This window comes from Dendronephthya gigantea, unplaced genomic scaffold (assembly GCF_004324835.1).
Source record: "Dendronephthya gigantea isolate DGI-Jeju-01 unplaced genomic scaffold, DenGig_1.0 000092F, whole genome shotgun sequence".
In the NCBI taxonomy this organism is placed as follows: domain Eukaryota; kingdom Metazoa; phylum Cnidaria; class Anthozoa; order Malacalcyonacea; family Nephtheidae; genus Dendronephthya; species Dendronephthya gigantea.
The window spans coordinates 565270-592960 of NW_021163102.1; the positions used below are offsets into that span (position 1 = coordinate 565270).

The window sequence follows — 27691 nt, forward strand, 5'->3', positions numbered from 1 at the left end:
TTTTTTAATATCGAATGAATTGAACTCGTGTTGTAAAACCTTCATTAAATTTACTAACCATCAACGAGAACCTCGCAATCGCATTTTGCCGTTCCTGCGATATTGGTAGCCACGCACTCATATATTCCTTCGTCCTCAATCTGGATATTCTTTATGTTAAGACTGTGGACACTACCCTGGGCGATAATCACGTGACGTTTATCATTACTAGTCAGCAGTCGTTCGTCGAAGAGCCACTGTACGGTAGGTCGAGGTTCACCACTGACAACAATTTCCAGACTAATGTCTTTACCTTCCAATACTTCACAGTCTTTCAGTTTGACTAAAAATTCTGGACAAGTTGCCCTGTAAAGTATGCATGCAACAATTATCACATGGACTATGTACCCTAGATGAATGGAATGGACTATGTACCCTAGATGAATCAATGAATGAAACTGCTTGTCAGTTTGGAAAGATGAGAATGGGTTGTTCAGAAAGTGACTCAACTCGTGAACGGAAGAGGATTGGGGTGTCATAAGAGTATCCTCTTCATTCAAAATGATCGGTCGTGCCCATTTTACGGGCGTTTTCTTTTGCATTATTCGAAGACATGTTAATAATCCAACATTGCTCTTGAACAACATTCACGAGAATAAACCATAAAAAGCTACCATTTCTAATGGGTACAAATAAGTTGAAAGAAAACAAAATCTTTCTTATCTATAAATTACCTGCGTGATTCCTCAGTATCCTCCTTAACTTGTTCCTTCGTTTCCTTCTCAACCTTTTGCTCATTAGTGTCGGCGGGTTTTTCCTGTTCTGCTGCTTCTCTTGCTTTCTGTTGTTCTCTTTCCGGCCCTTTTACCTTTCCTCCCGTTTTCACACCATCTTCGCCATCCTCACCGAACGTCTTCGAAATGTCCGAGGCTAGACTTGAAATCTCTTGTGCCGTCTCAACGGCTGATTGATCCGCTTCATCTTTACGTGACTTTAGCAAATCAAGCAATTCCGCATCGCTACGTCGTCGGGTCATCCTCGGGCGTTCGATTGGCGTTGGAGTTTCGTCTTTCTCTGTAAACAGCTCCTCAGTGATGGATTTCTTCTTTTCACTTATGGACGCTAGCTCCTCAGGGGAAATGTATTTCGGTTTTGAATTTCTGAGTTTTTCATTGTCGGCTCTATCCGCGAGTTTTTGTTGCAGATCACGCAAGCGCGGCAAATATCCCTGTTCAAGTTCAACCGGTTTGACCGGTAATGGTGTTGACGTCAGATATTCTCCGGATGCAAGTTTTTGTTTCATTTCCTTCACGCTAGAACGCGAGGCAAGTGGGATCATTTCTTCTGTTCCAGATGTACTAGCGTGTGATGAACGCCGGGCGAAGTCAACTTCGCCACTTGAATGGGATCGAGAAATTCCTGAGGACGACCGGCTGCGAGGCTTTGGAAGAACTTTTGGAGGGTTAAATTGCCCGGTTTGGAATTTTTTTCTAGAGCTCCAATATTTCGCTTCTAAGCCGACGTCCATGTTGTTCAACGCCTCGATATCAGAAGGCTTTGGCAGCTGGGTCCACAATGGTGCTTCATGAGGATCGATTGAAAACCGCCATTTCATTGTAGACTGCCTAGATCGTTCCATAGCTAGATTTTTATGTACCTCTTTCTTAGGACCTTTGATAGGAGGACGAGAGAGATTTAAGATCCCCTTCTCGGCAGCCAACTCTCGATTTTTCGGGTCGTCATCATGGTATTCATCGTCTTGGAAAGCAGATTCGCTTAAGGAACGCTCAGAAAATACCGAGCTGAGATTTGCAGACGATACTGAGCTTCTATTGGCTGACGGAAAGCCTGAGTCGACTACGTCATCCGATTCAATTCTTCTGCGCTGTTGTATCAGATATAACGACAGTTCATCATCCATTTCTGGACCAGTAATACCCGTGGGCTCACCACGTGGGTTAAATTTCAGGCCTTTCTTGCTGGTATCCAGTCTTCGCTCGAATTGTATCCTTTCTCTTTCTGTCTGCGGAAACCGCGCTTTCACTGTTGATCTGAAGAATCATATAAAATATAAAGCATTGTAATACATGGATTAACATTGCAGCAATAAGGAGTTCTAATTTTCTGCACGTGTCTTTAAATTGTGGTTGTGATGCACACTTTTCTTTCCTTAAAACATGTTTTACATCGGCATAGGATGTACCCGCAACCTAGAATTTCCCAGAGTTCATCGCTCACTCACCCCTTAATTAAGTATTGTTTTTACTTAGTTTATAGCAAAACAATGGAACAAGTTGTGCCAGAAAGGGCAGGAAAGGACATTTCCGAGCATTCTAAAATTTTGGGGTGTTGATGACCACGCGACCCTCATATAGCTTCGTATAAAAAATATCTTCCTTAATACGAACTTACTTCAAGAAGTTGATATGCAACAACCGTTCCCAGTTCCAATCACATCAAATTAGCCGAGAACGTAGGTTGAATAGTTTACTATAATATTTCAGACAAACCTCCATCTTCGTTTTCTAACAAGATCCAACCATGGGGGTTCCTTCAGTGTCGGTTCTTCAGGCAACTCCGGCCTTTCACGTATCCAAGAATCAGATTTCTTCAGCTGGCTTTTTGGTTTGTTGACACCTCGAACTTGTGGAGTCCTCATTGTCGAACGCCATTCTTCGCTAACCTTAATGGTAAAAAATTGAAATGTTTACATCCTACAAGTTGTTGACAAAAGTTCACATGCATCAGTGGCTGGACTGGGGGGTGTAAGGGTGCAAGTGACGGGGGCATATTCACCCCTTTTCCCAAAAGCTAGTTGCCAGCTAGTTTCGGCCCTAGACGGAGGCCTACAAGGCTACAGCGCTCAAGACATCAGTCGGAAAGACAGAATGTTTTGTTTGTTGGACAGAATGCTTTTGTTTGTTGAAAGTCTGGACCATCACCGGTATACAGCAATTACGGTCACATCAGGATAAATGTTCAAAACGTAAAAAATAAGCGGTATTCCTATGATGTTTTTTCAAAAGTTTGTAAGCAATGCAATTTTCAACGTACACTACAGTTACAATTCAGGTCCGTCGGAACCGGGGGGGGGGCTACTACATGTCGTGGATTTTACACTGTGAAAGTTTGTGTCACAGAAGGTTTCGAATATGAGTTATAAGGGGAGAGAAATGTGCCGCAAGCTGTGACACGCCCTTTTTTCCAAATGGGCGCAGCCCCCCACCAATTCCAAATTTGGTTCCGACGGGCCTGCTATTCATTTTTACCTGTTTGCAGATAGGGCCATTTAGGTGGTGGGCAGCCTGCGAACAGGTGTATACATATACGTGTCATACCTTCCTGTTTCTCTCGTCGCTGCTCTGAGACTGTTTTTCCATACGATTAAGTTCATCTTCCGTATAGAATTCACTCGCCCCTGGTGCCGTCCTCTGTGTTTCTAACTGAGACCACTCGTCGTCCTTCACACTGCTACCAGATACCTTTCGCACCGGCGGGACATTGTGACTCTCGGACGAACGTACCTCAGGTTCAAACTCCGCATCATCACTGTGTCGTAAGCGCAGTATTCGCGTACTGTTCTTTCCTTTTTTGTAAGCTTGATTTACCCGCGTTAGCTGCCACAGCATTGCTGTATGACTTGTATCCATTCATTCCTCGCGAGAAACCTTCATCGTCAATCTCAGGGGTAACCGGTCTACGAACGAAAGGCCAGAAAGTAAGTCAGTTCTCGGTCTTGTAACCATTCACGGATTCGCCAGTCTCGCGCATGGCTAGTAGATTGAAATTTTGAGCAGACCTAACTGTTCAATGTCTGGCTGGAGTAGACGTTGCCATTTTAAACGCACATTCAGTCATTGTGAAATCTAATCAGCCGCAGAGCTCCTGTCAAGAGTAAATTGCAAGTTCATCATCTGTATATCCTAAACTTACCTCTCCCAATTTTCATTCAACCCAGAAGGTACTTTAACAACATCCGGGAGTGCAGCTTCGGGTCTCAGTTGTAACCCCTGCGCAGCCTCCCTGCTGATATCCGGGTCAGTCCCATTCATATGAATATCTGCGACAGGGAGGAGATAAATCACAGGTGTAAGATAGAATGAAAAAGTGTTAATTATTCTTATCAACTTAACGAGTCAAAACGCTTCTTTAGCCATGCATTGTAACTCGATTGGCGAGTTTTATGTCAAAGTCAAATAGTTCTGGTTCAGAACTCACAGACAAAAAAACAATCGGAGAAGAACAGAGAATTCAGAGAAGCTTATACGTACGGAAGCTGAAATTGAATTGCTAGGCCTAGGCCTGAGAAGTAAAAGAGATCACCGGTATTATATCAATATATTGTTAATCTCACCTTGAATGTTGCTGCCTTCAGCCAACTTTTCTTTCTCCTTCCTTTTGAGCCTTCGCTCAGCTCTTTTTTTTGCCCTTTCTTCAGCATCCGCCATTTTATGAAGCCATCACTCTATACGAACCTAAACCATATGATATAACGAATATAAAAAAAGCTGGAATATCTTCGAACACAGTAATATTTTTTCACGTAAAGTTCTAGGAATTCTCTTTTTGGAATATCGAAAAGACGCGTTTACTTTCTTACATCTTGCGTATATACTTACCATGCTTTTCCATTCGCTCATTTACGGGTGTATAAATTTCCCTGGTATCTATAACTAATCATTTTGATGGCTATCAGGTAGGGGTGTTCGAAAGAGCAACACCTCTTTGACATAAGGGAGTGAGGAGGTGTAACAGGTAACAACACGAAGGAAGGTTATTGCTACTTGACCTCTCTTCCCCAGAGGGTAAAATATATTTCCTCACGTACGCACCGGGTAATTACTAAATTTAGTAAATTACCAAAACTTCTTCGTAGGAGAGAGTTGCTCGTTACAAAAAAATCTAATGGCTATGTACCAAAATCCTTTTCAAAAGATACCAAGCAACTAATCACTATTTAATACTGTGGAACTGGTATAAAAACCCAAGTTATAGAAAGGTGTAAAACATGTCCCGTATTTTCTGAACGTCCCCTTCCCGTAACTGCATCTTAACCACCCTAGCTTATAAAATTAGAAGTTCAAAGGGTGATAATAATCTAAGCCGGTTAAGATAGAAATATGTAAATAAAGAGAACAATATTCTATATCTCAGCATTAGATTACCCGCGTGGGTGCAATAGTGGCTTAAATAAGAGGCCATAGTTATCAAATATATTTTACAAGGGCTTATCGTATATAGAAATAGGGAACCCTGTAAACTAGTTAGCCGCAGAGATATCGTAATAAAAAACGTGTCTCGTTGCAAACTAGTTAGAACTTGGATCGATACATTATGGACATATTCATGCATATTTAATGAATTTGCAAAACGATTAGTAAATCTGTACAAATAGTTACTTATTTACCTATTTTAAGCGGTACAGTTTGGAAATCATTTATTATTAGCCGGAGCTAGAGCATCTACGATGCGATGTTAATATAAGTACCACTCCGCTAAATTCCTTATGCCTGGAAGACGTCTTGACAGAAATTTGTAAGCCATAATTATCTTTAATTGCCGTATCCGCAAACTATGAGTTATGGCTCTTAAAATCTTTATCTAACAATGTCACAAGTTTCTGATGTAGCTAACGTATGTCACCAACATTCAGTAGGCGCTATTCTGCTCGGTTCCATAGAGAAATAAAGAAAAGCAAGGGCTACTTTGACCTAATTCCTAGGTATCGTCGACGGAAAGTGTTGATTTTGTCGCAGCCATTTACTAATGACCCAATTTAAGAACGGCCTCAATTTCACTCTGATTTCAACTAATTAATCCGCAAACTGACTGGACCAACGTGCATTGAAAATTAAGCCACAATTGTTATGTCTGTAGTTATAGAGTCCACGGCAATTTCTATATCTCAAACACATTTTAAAATCACAGACTGCAATACACAACGAAGTTTCAATCTAAAAAACAGCAGGATGAGAGCATAGCGCAAATCCAGTTGACACAAATTCTGTGTCTCACTTGACCTATCCTTTTACATTTCCTTAGCCTATTTTTAATATTGCCCAACACTCTGGATGGTAAAAAATAACTTCCTAGACTTTGATTAGCAGTTATGTCATCAACTAAGCTGAAACCAGACGAACGATGCATCTGATACTTCTATACACAGCCTAACATTATAAACTTTTTATAAATAGACCTATTTTACCTTTGAAATTTTCTGTCTTTCAGCAGTGCACTTCAGAATCGATGCTTAGGAAGCATTACTGGCTGATGGATCGATGTTTGCTTGGGCTATAGCCGGCAAGGTATCGGGACGTTTGCGATACGGTCGCAAAACGTCAAACCGACCCTTCGCTTAGAGCGGGAATGTAACAGGTTTAAAATGCCTCCCGTAAGGCATGCATACATTATGCATAATAGTGACAGTTTATCGCATCGAAAAAACTGTAAAGCTATTGAGAGTGAACGTCTGACGATGGAACAAAGTTCATAGTTGATTGTAGTTTGCGAATCCTCGTGTATTCAAAATTAAGCGTATTTGATGTACAACGTTGCTCGAGGCTTCCAAATGATTGAGCATAAGGCAAATGTTATCGGAAAGTTGCAATGTCGCTCACATAGACGCAGTCAAGCTCTTTGTATAAACACGGGCACTAAGCTGTGACCCTGATGACCCCCTATGGTATACCGGGCAGCGATATAATGTCCAAGCGAAATGCTAGAAAAACACTAAAAACTAGGGTAAAAAAACAAAAAAACATGCTTTAATGCCTCTAAAGCATTAAAAACGTGATGAAATATGAAATCCAACGTTCCTGGAGTTTTTAAATTGGATTTATGAGTTGAATGTCAATGTTAATTATTTACTAAACCACTATGGTCGTAATGTTTAACTCTAATACTCAGTGTCTGTTTCTTAAAAATGCTGTCAGAGTCAAGATTTTTATGCTTTATTGCGTCAGAAATATTCAAAAGCACTTGCTCTGTCTCTTTGTATTGAAAACAAGCTGGTTTTTGAGCCATTTTTGAGTTTTATTTTAGTAGATAATGTGAAAATTCATTGTACGAGATTTATTGCACAGTATAAGTATATTGTTTGATATCGTTACTTATTATATCATGTTGTGTCGATGCCTGTTATTATTCTTTAGCCATGCATCTTCAGATTGTCAAATTTTGAAATACGTTGCTTTGAATGCCGTAAAAGTGTTTTACTGTAGTAGATTTTCCTATCACAATATACCAACACATTACGGCTAATAAAAAGGTCACATGCATGTGTGATAGTTGTTGCGCATGCTTAAAACTGCGTCTTCTGGTAACTTCTTTTATCCTCTGTCGATATCTTGCAACTTTGAATGATCAACAAAAGGCAATGGCAACGAAAACCTCTATCGATGAAACATACCTAATTGTTATATTTATTAACGATGATTTTAAACTTGTGGTAGATATCAATTTCTGATAACCCAGATATGCATATGGACAAATATTTATTTATTTGTAACGAATATTTATACAGAATAGATAAGCTCCGTTTAGCTGGAAACTGTTATTATTGTAAGCCTTTAACATCGCCGTTTTATTTTCTCTTTGGAGATTTCTGGAACACATCAAAGTGAAAAATTCTAAGCACAATTTATACGAAATTAAGTAATACCCATGATTAAGGATTTTTATATCATCGAATGTTCTGGTTTACAGGTTATATTGCTAAAATTGTAACCAACACTGAGAAGCGCAGGTTAATAAAGTGATACCCAGGGTTAAATAACAATACTTCAATAAAGTGCAATAATTTTGTAACGGTACAGTATTGAATTCGGTGAGTGATGAAACAGCAGGGCGCTTACATGTTGATATTCGCAATATGGACAAAGTGGTTACTGTAAACCTATACTGTACCACAGTAAAATGATATCGCAAAAATGGGGACCAACGTTTGTAGCATTCGTGCTAATAATAAACTGACCCAAGTAATTCGTACGCAACCTGGACTAAACAATTTTTAGAAGCTTGTGGTTACAAATTTTTGGTGAACATTGAACAATTGAATCTTATAGCAAGTTCAATAATCGGAAAGGCTTCTCGGTATTGTTACCTTTTTAATAGGCATGGAACAGACAACCAAAGACATCTATGCATCAATTTCTTCAAAACTGAGACTTTATTATAGTTTGGGAGGCGACTAGTAAAGATATTTTGACCCGCTCATATATATTTTTGGGAGGAGGGGTTGCTCCCCAGGCCCTCTGCTTTCAACGCTGTAATGGTCATTCTACACCAGTGTCGTCTAACAAGAATATATATGGGAAGACAGGCCACGTGTTTGACCCTGAGATGTCATAATCTCTCTAGTAAGCCCAAATTAAAGCCAAAAAGGGCATAAGCCGGTTCAACCTCGCATCCAGACACGACCTTGACACAAACTAGACATAAAACATTTCAATATTTAAATGCGTTTGTTGTGGTGTTTTCAATATGGGTGAATATATTTGTGTATTAATCCTGAGTGGAACCAACGCGAGGCAAGCTAATTACGGTGGCAATCGAAACCCGTTATCTTCGAGTTCCTAGTCCCGTATTAGAGACCCTTTTACGAAATTAAATACATTCACGAGTTGATAATTCAGAACAGATTCTAGTTCTTTCGGTTTATGAATTATGATGTATTGTAGCTAGAAGATGGAACGTTTCCGGTCGTTTTTCGTTTTACGTGTTCCGGAAGCCTTTTCCGTCTACTCACAAAAAATACTGCTGAACAGGTTAAGAAATAAAATCATCAAATTTACTTTAATTTTACACAAATTAGACTGATGACGTTTGAATTGTAGATGATATCAAACAATCATAGAACCTCTTAGTCATGTTTTGACCTCGATGTATATTGTTGTCGTTTTGGACATTCTTATCCCTTGTTTGCATAGTATTTCAACGATCTTTTGAACGGATCAGTTTGAAAATTCAATATTAAATCAACATCAAAGCGCAGTGGTAACTCACTTCAACTCAGTTTTAATCGCGATTTTTTCACTTTAATAGATTGCGAAATAACTACCTAATCATTACTAGTCACTTTAAAAAAAAAAAACAATTATACAATTGTTACGAAAACTGGATAGTGACAGCTGAGATTTGCTTATCAGGAAACCAAATTTTAGTCTTCTAAGACTAAGTGATTTCGTCATAAAAATATAAGATACATGTTCATAGTTAGTGGTTCGTATATGCTAGCCAAGAGACACGCTATCCCACAAAATTTGAATCTTACTTATCATTAGAAAATCTAGTCAAATAACTTACTTGGCAAATTTAATCACAAGTTACTACTATCAGTAAGACGTTTTTATCATATTTAAAAGTCAATAGCGATTCTCCTAGAATATGTGAGACGATACTGTGTCAAATAAAGTTTTAACAATCTAAATAATTGAATTAATGGTTCACGTGAGTAAAATTGTTCTTCTAACGGCTCACGCGTAATATTCTTATGCAAACAACGTCAGGCGGTATTCAATTTTGAATAATTTGCGGCAATAACAGTTCTGTCGCATGATTTGTTGACATGCCAAAAACTTAGACAAGTTACGGCGAAACACATGCATCACCTTAACCTTTAGCGCTCAGCGCTCTGGCACCATACAAATTTGATTCGGCGAACGATTTTTATGTACAAAACGTTTTTAACAATTTCAGGCATATAGGCTCTTAAATATTATTGTATAACAAATATGTACATGTTATGTATAACGTTCAGTCAAATATACATACCCGGTGACAAAGCAAAATTGTTTTCCGTCGCAACTTTCGGCAGTTTTAGACCAAATTCTAACGCTGGGAAGCACGTTCCCTGTTATAAACCCACAAAATCGTATCAGCGTAATGTTTAAACTATCACCACTTGTTTCGCACGTCGTCAAACGAAGTGAAAAGTTTTATCAAGACAACATAAGAGAAAGTTTATACTGATTCAGTCTGTTCTGCCAGTCTGGCCTGTAAATACGGTGTCGTGTGTCAGAGTGCTTTGCTATGACATGAAAAACATGAGATGAAATGTCAAAACGGAACTGGCGAAAATTAATGCAGCTGATAAATTGCTTAACTTTGATTTCAACTTGGGTGACTGAAATTGACCGCTTTGCTTTGTCGCGTGCTATTCAAAGCTGCAAAAAGTTGATAACCAATTATAGTCTATTGATGTAACGTACGCAAATTGGTGTGTTTTTTTAGCGATTTATTTTAAAGAATGGTAACGGCTTCAAAAAGTGTAAAAGGGTAGTCTGCTTGTCGGAGTGATCTACCCTGAAATAAACACCCTATCACCAGGGGGCAAAACCATTAACTTTGCCACTATTAAGAAGAGACAAGTAAATCCAAACTAGTACCTAGGATTTTGCTCAACCCTAGAGTCTAGATGCACTATGTACGACGTAATCCCTCAAGGATGATATTGATAATTGCTTAACGAGTTTTTAACTTGACACCTGGCGCGTTTTGATCACGAGAGTTTGCAAGTCTCTGGCTAAAAAGTGAGATAATTATCGGAGGTTCAACATCAAAGGGGATTTTACACTGTAGCTATTGTGTTGCTTGGCCGGATGTGGATTTGACAATTGACAGGTATGGAATGACCTCTGTATAAAACAATACACCCCTTCAACAATGACATCACAAGTGCATGTCTGACGTAGCAGCTACTCCAGATGATGATACTATATCTTATCTGAAACAGGCAGCGCCGTACCAAGGGCTAGGCTCTCTCACCCTGGGTACGAGGTTGGGCTCTCTCACAGCCGAAAGGTTGGGGCGGTGCACGTAGATTTCCGAATGGAATATCAAGTCCCAAGAGTCTCGGATAAAGTATTCTGTCCGAATATGACCCACATATCTGAATATTGTGCTTTGGGGGTGCTGTACCCCAGTAGTGACCCCACTGTCCCTTTCTTCATTACGCCCCCCGGGACCGCACACGATTTATGAAGGCGAGGCTTCTTGGCCAAACGAAGTAATTGTTTATTGCCTGACCTTCTAAAAGTGGTGTTTTCTTGTTAATTTTTAATGTACATGTACGGGATACGATAAGGAATGTAAACAGCACCAGAAAATCAATTGTTGTTCGACCGTCTTAAAGAGTGTGCAACCGCATTGGACAAGTATTTCCAATAATTTTCCATGTCAGCTGTGCGCAAAACTATTTCCCTTGTCAAAAAACTGACGTGTTTGATAGATTTTGAACAATCTGGTTACTCTATCTTGTAAAATAAAGATGTGTGCGCGTTTGTACAGGGCCACATATTCAAGTGGACCACGGAGCTTTGTTATAATACAACTTCTTTATTCACATTACAACACTATATTGTTTTGTCTGCTATGATACACAACACTACATTCTATTCATTTGTTTTTAAAGTTATTTAGAAAGTTATTTAGTCTGGAGGTGTCAATGCCTATGTGGGTTTCAAAGTGTCATAAAATGTACAAAAAATATCACACAATAAAATTCGCATCTTTGCTCATAAGCCAACTCGTACTGGCGGAGATACTAAGATGACTCCATCTCCTCTGATAAACAACATTGGTATTTTTCTCTTCGTTGTCTGAAAGATATAAAAAAACATTAATTAATAATAAATATTAAAATAATTAAAGCAACACTTGCAAGTTGCAGGCCGTCAGGCACTGGCAATTTGTTATAAAGTTTGTCAAAACAAACCTTAAATAGTTCTTCATACGTTTCTTCGTCAATCTCAACATTTGTAATGGTCTCTTCAACTTCACCAAGAATCATATTCAGATGTTGATCGTAAGCCTAGGGAAATTGGGAAATATAATATGAAATTCAAACGCACTAAATGCAAGTATTTCCCTTTGTTCATCATGATTCTCGACACCTACGTGAAGTCTTCCCCTGAGTTCTCTGTCATTTCTTAACTTTACGTATATTCTTTCATCGATGCTAAGACGAACAAGATCTAAAGGTTCTTCAACATTATTCTGCTGTTGTTCACTTTCGTCCGCCATCTTAGAACGTTTAGGCACGTGGTTAGTGTTTCCACAAAACGTTTCCACCATTCAATGAAAACATTTCTTCAAAAATTTACACATTTCGTGCAACCTCGTACCCAGGGTCTTTACTCTACTCGTGGGGAAACCGGTTACGTCACAAGAATGCAAGGCGCGGCTAAAGAGGACTAGGGACTAGTCTGCGTGGGGAGTAAGTAAAGACCCTGGGTACGAGGTTGCATTTCGTGTGTCTTCTAAATTCTAATCACAATAAACATCATACATACATTTTGTGATGCATACGTTATGCAAAGGATTGCTCTGTCCTTTTCGAAACGCTCTTTTGTTTCCTAAAAAATACAAGCGAAAACTTTAGTGCTGACTGTGCTGTGTGCAGTGGGCGGCGATTTCCCAATAGACAGGGTCTTTCCCCTCCTGACTTACAAATTCGAGGTTGCAGTTCAAAGACAAAGTTGAAACTTTTAGTGAATATTGTGTTCCTTGAAAGTGGTTATCTGTTCCTTTACAAGATGATTGAGCCTATGGAAAATGGATTTTATCGTACTGAAATGAACAAAGCGACGTGGGAAGTGCCTGATATATGGTTTAGTATGGTACGTGCAATTATTTTATAAATTAGTCATTTTATTTATTACACTTTACACTTTTATTAGGATGATATAAACATACATTTAGTTAATTAGTTACGCTCCAATTCTCTTTTGAAGTATAAATCAAACAAATACTTACATCAAGTTTTGACGGGAACTCTACCAAATATTCTGTTTATATTTGTATAAAAAATTTCTTGTCTTAATTATAAGAATACAGTACAATACAGATTACGGCTACCGTAATGCTCGATAATACAACAATACTCGATAATACAACAATACTCGATTACGTGATGAAGTTTTCTGGTTATGGACAATATCAGAACTTTATTAAGAAATAATTTATTGACAGCAAATTTTGTTTATGAATAAAAATTTATATTTGGGTGCAGGTATTCAGATCCTGTGGGGATGGCTGTGCCCTTATTGCAGGGGTGTTGAAAAGTACATATAAAAAATACATATAAAAAATAGAAATACTTAGAAAAAGACATATTCTGGGAATGTTGCATCCCTAGCTGCAAAATTACTAACAAAATTACTGCCTGAGAAATACAATGAATTAAATGACTGCTAGAGTTATTAATAGTGATTCTTTGTTATATGAAGGTGTGGAATTAACACAGAAAACATCGAAACTATAAAATAGCAATTATTCTATGGCCTAAATTGTAAACAAACTAACACAGTGTCAGTATGGTTTGCAAGTGTTATTGATTCCTGAGCAGTTTTAGGCAGGCCTGGGCAGTGTTTAGTGTGACTGCTTCTGGCCAACAAATTCTTACAACCTCCAGACATCATCAGTGTATCATCGTACTGGATGGAGACTGACTGAATGTCATAAATTTACATAACTATTTCAGTTTCGTTACTTTCACATTTACCAAAAGTGCTTACTTTGGACTCCTAACTGATTATATGTGTTTCGTCGGAACCAAGACGACTGGTTAGCACAATTTTAGAGTAAGCACATGTCCAAGGAAAACTCGCAAATCATAAATTATATTAAACAATTCGATCTAGAATAAGAACAAATTAATACAAAGAATATTAAAAAAAAATGCATATATAGTTCCGATCAAGTTCGCACGTGTGATCTAAATTACCCCTAATAATATTACATAAACAACAATATAAATTCAATAGCTTACATCTGTGGCGAGGTCCTCTAAGCATATACTTAATGGCGCAGGTTAGCCCGTCGTAGTCTTTCAAACAGACACTTCACATACATTCATACATTTACACATTTTCCGTCTCGGTTGCTCTATTTTCCTTTCTCCCTAACTATGTGCTGGTGTTAAATGTTAATACATGCCCTATATGACGTCATGGTCAAAGTTCATGTCAAGCCTGCTCACATGTCCATCATGCCTAGAGAAGCTGTTGATCCAATATGTAATTACTCTTTTGCTAGTTCATCAGATGATAAAGAACTGGATGAAAAGGTGGCAATAAAGAAATTCTCCAGACCATTTCAATCATTAATTCATGCAAAGAGAACATTCAGAGAAATAAAACTGTTAAGGCATATGGATCATGAAAATGTAATTAACTTAGTGAAAATGTTTAGAAATTTAAAATTAAGCACTATAAAAAGAAATATTTTCTTCACCTAGATTATTGGAATATTGAATATATTTACACCACAACTATCTATGGATGATTTTCAAGATGTGTAAGTAATGCTATTTTATGTTTGAAAGAGCTGATGTACCAAATCCTTACACTATCTGCGCTTGATGCACTATTAGACAATTTTTTTACAGGTGTACATTTTGGGCTCAACCATATATATTTTGAATAAGCTTCAAGGTGTAATGGCTCATGTTTTTGTAGTTTGGATTATTTTATAAAATTATTGCATGCTTGTTAGATATATGGTTACACAGTTGATGGGTGCAGACCTAAATAGCATCATAAAATGTCAACAATTATCAGATGATCATGTAAAGTTTCTGATCTACCAAGTTTTAAGAGGATTAAAGGTTGGTGGTATAGTTTGCCCAGTAACTGGCACTATCAAGGGAACTGTCATAGTAATATTAATAATGGTTTACTTTTTTTTCAGTATATTCACTCAGCAGGTGTCGTCCACAGGGTAAGAATATGTGTAATATGAAATTTAGGTAAAGTAGCATGAAAATGGTAATTACACCCAGCTACTGATAATCTGATATTAGGTCTCCCGCAGGATCTGATGTCCAACCAGGGGCTGTGGAAGATTGTTAAATGGGGGGGGGGCACATGTTCATATATTCACCTTCGGCATTATTAGTTTTATTTTTAAATTGATTGCTTCTACAGTCTGCTAACATTCATGTATGAATATTTGCCCCCCCCCCCACTTAATGATCTTCCGCTGCAGGCCCCTGTGTGCAACTTCTCTAGCATTCTTTAATGCCTGCAGATAATTAGACATAGTGAATGGCCAAACATGTAAATCCATCCTATTTTAGAATTTGAAACCAAGTAGTATAGCAGTGAATGAGGACTGTGAGTTGAGGGTAAGTACTTTTGTGTACATGCATTTTGGAACATGCTATTGGTTTAGATAATTTCTTGAAATTCTAGATTTTAGATTTTCGTCTTGCACGAATGGTAGATAATGAAATGACAGGGTATGTTATGACACGATGGTACAGAGCTCCTGAGATTATGTTGAACTGGATGCATTACAACCAAACAGGTATGTTTTAATTTATATATTAGTTAACTTTTATTACTGAAGAATTGTGACTTTCCTGTGTATATAAGGAACCAGACAGATTTTATAAATAACCAACTGCATGTTGTTAACCAACCCTTACCGCAAAAAATACAAGACTAAAACGCGTTTTACTCAATTTAGTTGATATTTGGTCCGTTGGATGTATCATGGCTGAATTACTAACTTCAAAGATTCTATTTCCTGGCACTGATCGTACCTTTTTATAAAAAATTCAACTTCAGTTTTTTGGTAACTTTCTGTCCTTTCGCAAAAATGAGTTCATGTTTCCCTTAACACAAAGCCCAGACATTGACCAACTAACGAAGATTTTAAAAGTGGTTGGCAAACCAGACGCAACTTTTGTGAATAAAATATCAAGTGAAACAGTAAGCAAGAACTCTGTCATTCCTAGTATATCGTTTGAATAAACATTGTCATTGATATCGTCGTTGGCGAAGCTCGATCGCAATATTTCTGATGTTATGTTATTTCTCTTGCTCCCCGTTCTATTCCACTCAATATTCTGAATATATATAGGCCAGAAACTACGTGAGGCAAATGCCAGAATACAAGAAACAACCTTTCAAGGAGGTATTCACGGGGGCAAACGATCAGGGTAGGTTGACATTATAGTTATTTCAGACATGATTGACAGAATGAATGGGAATGCAATGTATTTCAATTATAAGCTTGTTAAACATCTGTTTATTAGCGATCGATTTACTGGAGAAAATGTTGCGACTTGATGCAGATATAAGGATTACAGCAGAAGCTGCATTAGATCATCCATATCTCGAAATGTACGCAGATCATGATGACGAGGTCAGTAAGACGTGAGATACTCATTTGAACTAATAGTTTGCACTAGCATATTGGCATTGCCAATCCAATTCATATTTCGCAGATACCGGTTGTAGGAAAACGTTAATTGTAGTTTGAAAAAGTTGTAGTTTGATTGGTTGACCTTTGCACTAGTTAACAGTATGTAGACAACTTTTTTATAAAAAAACAATTAGTCAGAAATCGAGAGTAAATTTTCCCACATGGCAAGAAAAATCGAATGCCACATTAAACGTCTCTGAGCCATAAAAGTGTTTCTCTCACCCTCTTCTTGAATAGAATAATTACATGGTGAATTAAATCCATATTCTTGTTCGTTTTTAGCCCGTGTGCAATGAAAGATTTGTCGAGCCACCCTTTCAGCCTGATGATATAGACTTTTGGAGAAGTACGTTTGACTATTTTACTCGGCAGTGGATCATTAATTTCGTAAGTGGCACTGCTCGACTGAGCAACAGTTTTTTTCACAAGTTTTTTATTTTTTCCCACAGAAGTAACCTTTGACGAAATTCTTGACTACCAATCATCAAAGCAGACTGCAGAAGCAATGGAGACATAAGAAGCGAAGTTTTCGCTTGAATATGTAAATTAATTAAAAAGAGCAACAAGAGCATCGTCCTTGCATGTATCAAAGCTGTAATATATCTTTACAGTTAGAAGGGCGCTTATATATATTTATATATATATTTATATATGTATAAGCGCCCTGATAGTTAGCGTATATCATACGCTTTCGTCTACATGTTGGCATTCAAGCGCGCAGAAATTTGTGTAAAAATATTGTCTTTACAATTTGCTTTATCAAACAACAGTGATCAAACGAGATTACTACAAATACAATAATGTATAACCTGACAATGCCTTATAAACATGATTTATCACCCCCTGTCGAATTTTCACTGCAAAATGACTCGTGTTTTGAAACGGCAAACGTACCGTTTTTAAACGTGAAACGTACGTTTTAAAATCGCACGCCGCAAGCTTGAACGCAAATGGTAATATTATACATTATAGTAGTAAAAGCAATTTGATTGACTAATAGTTGACAGATAAATCGCGCAATCACTCTGCTGCTAGCAGATAACTGCATGAGTTATCTGCAAGTGAGCCTGATTAACAAGCGGTATTCATTTGAATGTATTTATGTATTAATAATTGATGTTATTTTTGATGTTGCTATTACTGTAAATAAGGTTTTTCATTCGTTAATACTATGTTTACTATTCTTCAAATGTATAATAAAACATTTATTGAATTCGGTTTTTGTGATATGCAGAGTTATCAAGCTCTCGGTAAGCGTTATCAGCCTCTCCTTCGGCTCAGCTGATAACGCTTACCTCGACCTTGATAACTCTGCATATCGCAAACACCTCATCCAATAATTGTTTAAGAATAATTAATATATTTAGCAATAACAACGCCATCTTGGAGTTCATATTTTCACCACAATGCATTTTGGGTAAATACGAAAAAGCAATAATCCAACAGGCTATTAAAAGGCTATTTTCCACTCATCGCAAAATCAATTCGCAAAACATATATGCAAACTCGGTATCTTTTTGCGATGAGTGGGTCATGGGTGAGAGTCTTTAGTGACAGTATTGTCCGAAGTCGTGTATTTCTCAGTTCAGTACGATTTTAACTACGCAGAACCATATGTAGGCGAAAACATGTTTTTTAAAACTAGGAAAACAAGACAAACTTTTAAAACTTTGTTAAGATTTGTGCATACTAATAATTTATAATTCTTCATTGTCTTCAAGAGAGCGGAAATGACAATATAGTTAATAATATATAATGTATCTTGGTTCAAGATGACATCACTATATTATATATCGATTGCAATTTGCCGCATTGTTTTTGCCTGCGGTTACAGTTTTATAGCGCAATTCTTAGCGTAATACATTACAGTTTACAAGTAACCGCAACCTTGTAACAATGCAATATATATGGACCTTCAACTTGTCGTTATTCCATGTAACTTGTCTTACATCCGCCGAATGGGCCAAAAAGAGGGAAACCTGTATGAGGCTTGCGAGGTCTTATATGAGATCGATCGATCGGCTTTTACATGGATCAGTGGCTAAGCTGAGCGAGCGCGCAAGGGATTAAAAGCCTGTAGATTTCCTATATCTATTTTATTTAAAGCGCCTGGGAACGAGGCTGTAGATAAATACGGTCACATTTCAAATACTAGATATTTCGCGCCAAAACACACTTGCGACGACGAAAAATAAAAAAAAATAAAAACAAAACAAAACCAAAGCGAATTTTCAACTCCGTCGCTCACGCCGGAGTAATAAAGTTTTAACAATCTAAATAATTGAATTAATGGTTCACGAGAATAAAATTGTTCTTCGAACGGCTCACGCGTAATATTTTTATGCAAACAACGTCAGGCGGTATTCAATTTTGAATAATTTGCGGCAATAACAGTTCTGTCGAATGATTTGTTGACATGCCAAAAACTTAGACAAGTTACGGCGAACACATGCATCATCTTAACCTTTAGCGCTCTGGCACCACAAATTTGATTCGGCGAACGATTTTACTGATTTTTTTTAAAGAATGGTAACGGCTTCAAAAAGTGTAAAAGCGTAGTCGGCTTGTCGGAGTGATCTACCCTGAAATAAACACCCCGTCACCAGGGGGCAAAACTGTAAACTGTGCCACTATTAAGAGGAGACAAGTAATTCCAAACTAGTACCTAGGATTTTGCTCAACCCTAGAGTCTAGATGCACTATGTACGAGGTATTCCCTCAAGGATGATATTGATAATTGCTTAACGAGTTTTTAGCTTGACACCTGGCGCGTTTTGATCACGACAGTTTGCAAGTCTCTGGCTAAAAAGCGACGTAATTATCGGAGATTCAACATCAAAGGGGATTTTACACTGTAGCTATCGTGTTGCTTGGCCGGATGTGGATTTGACAATTGACAGGTATGGAATAATCTCTGTATAAAACAATACACCCCTTCAACAATTACATCACAAGTGCATGTCTGACCTAGCAGCTACTCCAGATGATACTAAGGGGTAGGCTCTCTCACCCTGGGTATGAGGTTGGGCTCTCTCACAGCCGAAAGGTTGGGGCGGCGAACATAGATTTCCGAATGGAGTATCAAGTCCCAAGAGTCTTGAATAAAGTATTTCTGTCCGAATAGGACCCACATTTCTGAATATTGTGCTTTGGAGGTGCTGTACCCCGGTACCCCACTATCCCTTTCCTCATCACACCCCCCGGGACCACACAAGATTTATGAAGGCGAGGCTTCTTGGCCAAACAAGGTAATTGTTTATTGCCTGACCTTCTAAAAGTGGTGTTTTCTTGTTAATATTTTATGTACATGTACGGGATACAATTAGAAATGTAAACAGCACCATAAAATCTTTTATCTTATACTTTTTGACAAGCATTGGAGAAGTATTTCCATGTCAGCTGTGCGCAAATATATTTCCCTTGTTCAATAGCTGATAGATTTTGAACACTCTGATTACTCGAGATATCTTGTAAAATAAAGACATGTGCGCGTTTGTGCAGGGCCACATATTCAAGTGGACCACGGAGCTGAGTTATAGTACGTCTTTATTCACATTACAACACTATATTGTTTTGTCTGCTATGATACACAACACTGAATTCTATTCATTTTTTTTTTTAAGTTATTTAGAAACAATCTGGAGTTGCCAAGCCTATGTGGTTTTCAAAGTGTCATAAAGTGTACAAAAAATATCACACAATAAAATTTCGCACCTTTGCTCATAAGCCAACTCGAACTGGCGGAGATACTAAGATGACTCCATCTCCCCTGATAAACAACATTGGTATTTTTCTCTTTGTTGTCTGGAAGATATAAAAGGACATTAAAAATAAAATAAGCAACACTTGCAAGTTGCAGGAACTGGCAATTTGTTATAAAGTTTGTCAATACAAACCTTAAATAATTCTTCATACGTTTCTTCATCAATCTCAACATTTGTAATGGTCTCTTCAACTTCACCAAGAATCATATTCTGACAGATGTTGATCGTAAGCCTAGGGAAATTAGAAATATAGTATGAAATTCAAACGCACTAAATGCAAGTATTTCCCTTTGTTCATCATGATTCTCGACACCTACGTGAAGTCTTCCCCTGAGTTCTCTGTCATTTCTTAACTTTACGTATATTCTTTCATCGATGCTAAGACGAACAAGATCTAAAGGTTCTTCAACATTATTCTGCTGTTGTTCACTTTCGTCCGCCATCTTAGAACGTTTAGGCACGTGGTTAGTGTTTCCACAAAACGTTTCCACCATTCAATGAAAACATTTCTTCAAAAATTTACACATTTCGTGTGTCTTCTAATCACAATAAACATCATACATACATTTTGTAATGCATACGTTATGCAAAGGATTGCTCTGTCCTTTTCGAAACGCTCTTTTGTTTCCTAAAAAATACAAGCGAAAACTTTAGTGCTGACTGTGCTGTGTGCAGTGGGCGGGGATTTCCCAATAGACAGGGTCTTTCCCCTCCTGACTTACAAATTCGAGGTTACAGTTCAAAGACAAAGTTGAAAGTTGAAACTTTTAGTGAATATTGTGTTCCTTGAAAGTGGTTATCTGTTCCTTTACAAGATGATTGAGCCTATGGAAAATGGATTTTATCGTACTGAAATGAACAAAGCGACGTGGGAAGTGCCTGAACGATATCAAGACCTACAATCGATCGGTTCGGGAGCATATGGTTTAGTATGGTACGTTCAATTATTTTATAAATTAGTCATTTTATTTATTACACTTTACACTTTTATTAGGATGATATAAACATACATTTAGTTAATTAGTTACGCTCCAATTCTCTTTTGAAGTATAAATCAAACAAATACTTACATCAAGTTTTGACGGGAACTCTACCAAATATTCTGTTATTTGTATAAAAAATTTCTTGTCTTAATTATAACAATACAGTACAATACAGATTACGGCTACCGTAATGCTCGATAATACAACAATACTCGATATAAATACAACAATACTCGATTACGTGATGAAGTTTTCTGGTTATGGACAATATCAGAACTTTATTAAGAAATAATTTATTGACAGCAAATTTTGTTAATGAATAAAAATTTATATTTGGGTGCAGGTATTCAGATCCTGTGGGGATGGCTATGCCCTTATTGCAGGGGTGTTGAAAAATACATATAAAAAATACATATAAAAAATAGAAATACTTAGAAAAATACATATTCTGTGAATGTTGCATCCCTAGCTGCCAGGAAAAACAAAATTACTGCCTGAGAAATAAAATGAATGAAATGACTGCTAGAGTTATTAATAGTGATTCTTTGTTATATGAAGGTGTGGAATTAACACAGAAAACATCGAAACTATAAAATAGCAATTATTCTATGGCCTAAATCGTAAACAAACTAACACAGTGTCAGTATGGTTTGCAAGTGTTATTGATTCCTGAGCAGTTTTAGGCAGGCCTGGGCAGTGTTTAGTGTGGCCGCTTGTGGCCAACAAAGTCTTACAACCTCCAGACATCATCAGTGTATCATTGTACTGGATGGAGACTGACTGAATGTCATAAATTTACATACTGTCATAAATTTTCAGTTTCGTTACTTTCACATTTACCAAAAGTGCTTACTTTGGACTCCTAACTGATTATATGTAATTACTCTTTTGCTAGTTCATCAGATGATAAAGAACTGGGTGAAAAGGTGGCAATAAAGAAATTCTCCAGACCATTTCAATCATTAATTCATGCAAAGAGAACATTCAGGGAAATAAGACTGTTAAGGCATATGGATCATGAAAACGTAATTACAATATGTGCTTGGGAAATTACCAGTCTAACTTAGTGAAAATGTTTAGAAATTTAAAATTAAGCGCTATAAAAAGAAATATTTCCTTCACCTAGATTATTGGAATATTGAATATATTTACACCACAACTATCTATGGATGATTTTCAAGATGTGTAAGTAATGCTATTTTATGTTTGAAAGAGCTGATGTACCAAATCCTTACACTATCTGCCCTTGATGCACTATTAGACAATTTTTTTACATTTGTACATTTTGGGCTCAACCATATATATTTTGAATAAGCTGCAAGGTGTTATGGCTCATGTTTTTGTAGTTTGGATTATTTTAAAAAGTTATTGCATGCTTCTTAGATATATGGTTACACAGTTGATGGGCGCAGACCTAAATAGCATCCTAAAATGTCAACAATTATCAGATGATCATGTAAAGTTTCTGATCTACCAAGTTTTAAGAGGATTAAAGGTTGGTGGTATAGTTTGCCCAGTAACTGGCACTATCAAGGGAACTGTCATAGTAATATTAATAATGATTTTTTACATTTACTTTTTTTTTCAGTATATTCACTCAGCAGGTGTCATCCACAGGGTAAGAATATGTGTAATATGAAATTTAGGTAAAGTAGCATGAAAATGGTAATCACACCCAGCTACTGATAATCTGATATTAGGACTCCTGCAGGATCTGATGTGCGACCAGGGGCCGTGGAAGATTGTTAAGTGGGGGGGGGGGGGCACATGTTCATATATTCACCTTCGGCATTATTAGTTTTATTTTTAAATTGATTGCTTTTACAGTCTGCTAACATTCATATATGAATATTTGCCCTCCCCCCCACTTAATGATCTTCCGCTGCAGGCCCTGTGTGCAACTTCTCTAGCATTCTCTAATGCCTGCAGATATTTAGACATAGTGAATGGCCAAACATGTAAATCCATCCTATTTTAGGATTTGAAACCAAGTAATATAGCAGTGAATGAGGACTGTGAGTTGAGGGTAAGTACTGTTGTGTACATGCATTTTGGAACATGCTATTGGTTTAGATAATTTCTTGAAATTTGAAATTCTAGATTTTAGATTTTGGTCTTGCACGAATGGCAGATAACGAAATGACAGGGTATGTTGCGACACGATGGTACAGAGCTCCTGAGATTATGTTGAACTGGATGCATTACAACCAAACAGGTATGTTTTAATTTATTTATTAGTTAACCTTTATTACTGAGGAATTGTGACTTTCCTGTGTATACAAGGAACCAGACAGATTTTATAAATAACCAACTGCATGGTGTTAACCAACCCTTACCGCAAAAAATACAAGACTAAACGCGTTTTTTTTTTCAATTTAGTTGATATTTGGTCCGTTGGATGTATCATGGCTGAATTACTAACTTCGAAGACTCTATTTCCTGGCACTGATCGTATCTTTTTATAAACGAATTCAACTTCAGTTTTTTGGTAACTTTCTGTCCTTTCGCAAAAATGAGTTCTTGTTTCCCTTAACACAAACCCCAGACATTGACCAACTAACGAAGATTTTAAAACTAGTTGGCAAACCAGACGCAACTTTTCTGAATAAAATATCGAGTGAAACAGTAAGCAAGAACTCTGTCATTCCTAGTATTGTTTGAATAAACATTGTCATTGATATTGTCGTTGGCGAAGCTCGATCACGATATTTCTCATGTTACGTTATTTCCCCCCGTTCTATATTCCAAATTAAACTGCAGAAACTCAATATTCTGAATATATATAGGCCAGAAACTACGTGAGGCAAATGCCAGAATACAAGAAACAACCTTTCAAGGAGGTATTCACGGGGGCAAACGATCAGGGTAGGTTGATATTATAGTTATTTCAGACATGATTGACCGAATGAATGGGAATGCAATGTATTTCAATTATAAGCATGTTAAACATCTGTTTATTAGCGATCGATTTACTGGAGAAAATGTTGCGACTTGATGCAGATATAAGGATTACAGCAGAAGCTGCATTAGATCATCCATATCTCGAAATGTACGCAGATCATGATGACGAGGTCAGTAAGACGTGAGATACTCATTTGAACTAATAGTTTGCACTAGCATATTGGCATTGCCAATCCAATTCATATTTCGCAGATACCGGTTGTAGGAAAACGTTAATTGTAGTTTGAAAAAGTTGTAGTTTGATTGGTTGACCTTTGCACTAGTTAACAGTATGTAGACAACTTTTTTATAAAAAAAAAATTAGTCAGAAATCGAGAGTAAATTTTCCCACATGGCAAGAAAAATCGAATGCCACATTAAACGTCTCTGAGCCATAAAACTGATAAAAGTGTTTCTCTCACCCTCTTCTTGAATAGAATAATTATATGGTAAATTAAATCCATATTCTTGTTGGTTTTCAGCCCGTGTGCAATGAAAGCTTTGTCGAGCCACCCTATCAGTCTGATGATATAGACTTTTGGAGAAGTACGTTTGACTATTTTACTCGGCAGTGGATCATTCATTTCGTAAGTGGTACTGCTCGACTGAGCAACAGTTTTTTTCACAAGTTTTTTATTTTTTCCCACAGAGGTAACCTTTGACGAAATTCTTGACTACCAATCATCAAAGCAGACTGCAGAAGCAATGGAGACATAAGAAGCGAAGTTTTCGCTTGAGTATGTAAATTAATTAAAAAGAGGAACAAGAGCATTCGTCCTTGCAAGTAGCAAAGTACAGCAATATATCTTTACAGTTAGAAGGGCGTTTATATATATTTATATATATAAGCGCCCTGATAGTTACTGTATATCACTATACGCTTTCGTCTACATGTTTGCATGCAAGCGCGCAGAAATTTGTGTACAAATATTGTCTTTACAATTTGCTTTATCAAACCACAGTTATCAAACGAAATTACTACAATAATGTATAACCTAACAATGCCTTATAAACATGATTTACGGTATGGGAAGTTGATTACATGATCATTTATATGTAAAACAATATGAATCATGGTATTTAATAAACCATTTTTTTTTCGGTTTAAATACTCACTAAAATGATTTATGGTGAAGATTTTTAGTTATTTTGTTTTAGTTTCTTCATAACAACACATTTTGATTTTGCTTGCTCAACTTGAGTCTTGAGTAATTTTTCTTAGAAATTACAACATTGAATTTAAGTATATATCATAAAGATAGTGAAGAGGTGAGGTGGAAGAGTAACGCGCCTAACGGTCATATCCCGCCGTATATTTCATAATTATCATTTGCAATTTAAAATATATAACGTTGCATTCAGTTATTGACCTCTATATATTTTAGTATTGAAGCGACTGGGTACGAGGCAAATACGATTAACAACTTTGCCTACTTACACAACCTTGATATAAACTTTGATATGAAGACTTACAGATTATAGTCCTAGATTTTCTTGTCAAGCTCCTGCCGAATTCTGTAAGGCCCGAAGTTTAAAGACGGCTCATGACGTCGCTTGCTGAAAAAAAAACCCGTTGAATACAAAATAAAGAAATATCTATTCTAAAAGAAAGCTAAAGCCTAAAACATATTTATAGCGAGTAATACGAACGCTACTATTTAACTATCAAATTTGATACCATATCTAGAGGTTTTAATCGAGACAGTTTTTATCAGTCAAGAATAGCGATAGAAGTAGTGAAAATAATAAACCCAAACAGATGAAGGACCCGCGGCAAACGGACATAATAGAAACCGCATTAGAGCGTGTCCCGTGATCCTCGTTAAAAGCATCAATCATTTTATCCAAAGCGTCAAGGACCTCAGCGGTTGTTGGCTCTTCATCAAAACATCGATCGCTTTTTCCCAAGTCTTTAACACTTGGGACATCATTGACAAGAAAACCGCCTTCCTTTAAGAAAAATCCTTGCAAGTCACAAATTTGTCTGTACTTGTTTTGTGTCGGGTTAACTTCCATGAACTTTTTAATAGAAGTGAGATCTGCGACGGTAACGTTTAGCGAACCTGTCGTGTATTTTCGTACATCAGTTATCGTTTTGTTTATTTCTTTGGCATCGATACGATCACGAAGATGTTGGAATTGTCCCACCTCTTTAGATATCCATCCCTCTAAAAACCCAGTACAGTTGTCGGTTTTCGCTACTCCGCAAGTGGCCTTTGAGATAGAGGGCGGAGACACCTTAACGGTTTTAACACCACCAGCTTGGACTTCTTTAAGGTTTTTCAATTCTTGATCAATAATGACTTTACACGCCACCTCTTCTATCTCCGGCATTTTGCAAACTAAAAACCCAACTGTTGGTACAGATTTTATTCGACAAGCAAGTTTATCACCCCCTGCGGATTTTTCACTGCAAAATGTCTCGTAGTTTATGTTAGGCAAAGCGCCCATAACAGCTTTACGGGCTTCTGTGAAATCTTGTCCCATCACAATGTCCGAAAGTGATGACAAGGCAAAAGCGAGGGTGATAATTTGTAACTTGTGTGTAACCTCCATTGACGCGAGCTACGTAAAAAGAAATGTTACGTTGAAAAGTTTTGTTAGTTCGTTTAACACCAAGCTTTAATAAGCTCGGTCTAAGCAGAGCGTAGTAAAACCGCCAGTTTTTTTATTTTTTTGAACTCGTTCTTCGACTTTTTATAGTACAGAAGGTCATTTGTCTATTTGGGAAATCAAAGAGCTGAAAATGTTGCCACTGGAATTATGTGGCGTAAAAAAAATAAGCGAGCTGCTTTTTGTCATACAAACACTACTGACGGACTTCCGGTTAGAAGCAGGAAGCACAGACTATCTGTTGCTCAAATATCGAGAAATGACTGTGTTATTCACCGTGTTAATAATGTGTAGCTACTACAAGTCTACAATCGGTAAAAATACGTAGTTTAATCAAGCATGTCAGGCACCTGCCTGTCTTTGGAACCTATATTTTTATTACTATTTCATTCCAATACAGCATGTCTTACGCGGTTTTTGGTCAAAATGAATAAAATGTAAAATATTTTCACTACACTATGCTATATATACCGTCGATGCAAGACAAAGCAAAATGCTATTATAATATACGACCTTCTAAAGGTTCTAACCGCACCAATTCTTACCAAGGAAGTTCTATAAATGGCTTCTATAAATCGATCGAATCTGTTCCAGTATTCCAGTAGTAGCAATTATAGCTTTGGAATTCAATATAATGGTTTTCTGAAAAAAATAATGAAAGTATCAGAAGCATTATAGTTTACAACACGTTAAAATATCAAAACGTTAATTTATTTAGATGCTACTGACAAGGAACGATGGTGCTTACCTATAATACTGCCTTGAAGTCGATAAAATACTGCCGATCACTGAAAATCCTACAACTACTTCATGTATCGTGTAGCCTCCTCCGTTAGTGTATCGTATTACTTCGCATGAATTGAGAAATAAATCACCGTAATGAATTATCGTTAATGTATTAGCACAGGGGTATGAAATTTCAAAGATTTTTCCACTTCCCCAGAACGCCGATGTTACGCAAGGTTTGATTGGCTGAGAGTGTCGATTATTCACTTCGGCATTACGTTGAGGGTTCTCATATTTTATAAAAGTTTCATGATTATATGCAATATTTAAAAATAATTAACATATTTAGAAATAACGACGCCATCTTGGAGTTCATGTTTTCACCACAATGCATTCTGGGTACATACGACAACGCAATGATCCAACAGCATAGAATGTTGAAAGGCCATTTTCCACTTATCGCATATATGCAAACTC

At 37.1% G+C, this 27691-nt stretch overlaps 5 protein-coding genes and 1 pseudogene across 6 annotated transcripts; 2 read left to right on the forward strand and 4 right to left on the reverse strand.

The window, feature by feature from the left end:
• Positions 1 to 53: 53 nt before the first annotated feature.
• LOC114533495 (nexilin-like) lies at positions 54 to 3608 on the reverse strand. Its single transcript, XM_028555025.1, has 4 exons — positions 3318 to 3608; positions 2490 to 2662; positions 714 to 2030; positions 54 to 345 (listed from the first exon to the last, which is right to left on the reverse strand). The coding sequence occupies exons 1-4, from the start codon at positions 3606 to 3608 to the stop codon at positions 54 to 56; spliced, it is 2073 nt and encodes a 690-aa protein (XP_028410826.1).
• Positions 3609 to 11281: 7673 nt separating this feature from the next.
• On the reverse strand, positions 11282 to 12571 carry LOC114533509 (U6 snRNA-associated Sm-like protein LSm3). Of its 2 annotated transcripts, XM_028555037.1 has the most exons (5): positions 12427 to 12571; positions 12270 to 12332; positions 11875 to 12000; positions 11693 to 11788; positions 11282 to 11576 (listed from the first exon to the last, which is right to left on the reverse strand). In XM_028555037.1, the coding sequence occupies exons 3-5, from the start codon at positions 11998 to 12000 to the stop codon at positions 11493 to 11495; spliced, it is 306 nt and encodes a 101-aa protein (XP_028410838.1). In that variant the 5' UTR covers positions 12270 to 12332; positions 12427 to 12571; the 3' UTR covers positions 11282 to 11492. The 2 variants fall into 2 exon arrangements, with proteins under 2 accessions (XP_028410838.1, XP_028410837.1); XM_028555036.1 differs by having other exon boundaries at positions 12270 to 12571.
• Positions 12572 to 12587: 16 nt separating this feature from the next.
• On the forward strand, positions 12588 to 18354 carry LOC114533506 (mitogen-activated protein kinase 14-like). Its single transcript, XM_028555035.1, has 13 exons — positions 12588 to 12596; positions 14014 to 14143; positions 14216 to 14274; positions 14473 to 14584; positions 14668 to 14697; positions 15056 to 15103; positions 15171 to 15285; positions 15448 to 15519; positions 15613 to 15692; positions 15844 to 15922; positions 16019 to 16128; positions 16471 to 16534; positions 16638 to 18354. The coding sequence occupies exons 2-13, from the start codon at positions 14129 to 14131 to the stop codon at positions 16703 to 16705; spliced, it is 852 nt and encodes a 283-aa protein (XP_028410836.1). The 5' UTR covers positions 12588 to 12596; positions 14014 to 14128; the 3' UTR covers positions 16706 to 18354.
• A 53-nt stretch (positions 18355 to 18407) lies between these two features.
• Positions 18408 to 20525, reverse strand: LOC114533507 (annotated as a pseudogene).
• A 103-nt stretch (positions 20526 to 20628) lies between these two features.
• Positions 20629 to 25071, forward strand: LOC114533504 (mitogen-activated protein kinase 14-like). The gene is made up of 13 exons (XM_028555033.1): positions 20629 to 20886; positions 21831 to 21960; positions 22062 to 22120; positions 22319 to 22430; positions 22524 to 22553; positions 22914 to 22961; positions 23036 to 23150; positions 23315 to 23386; positions 23481 to 23560; positions 23722 to 23800; positions 23897 to 24006; positions 24358 to 24421; positions 24525 to 25071. The coding sequence occupies exons 1-13, from the start codon at positions 20768 to 20770 to the stop codon at positions 24590 to 24592; spliced, it is 1086 nt and encodes a 361-aa protein (XP_028410834.1). The 5' UTR covers positions 20629 to 20767; the 3' UTR covers positions 24593 to 25071.
• LOC114533505 lies at positions 25060 to 27600 on the reverse strand. The gene is made up of 3 exons (XM_028555034.1): positions 27237 to 27600; positions 27034 to 27130; positions 25060 to 26440 (listed from the first exon to the last, which is right to left on the reverse strand). Exon 3 carries the CDS (start codon positions 26429 to 26431, stop codon positions 25568 to 25570), a length of 864 nt encoding a protein of 287 aa, XP_028410835.1. The 5' UTR covers positions 26432 to 26440; positions 27034 to 27130; positions 27237 to 27600; the 3' UTR covers positions 25060 to 25567.
• Between the last annotated feature and the right edge of the window lie 91 nt (positions 27601 to 27691).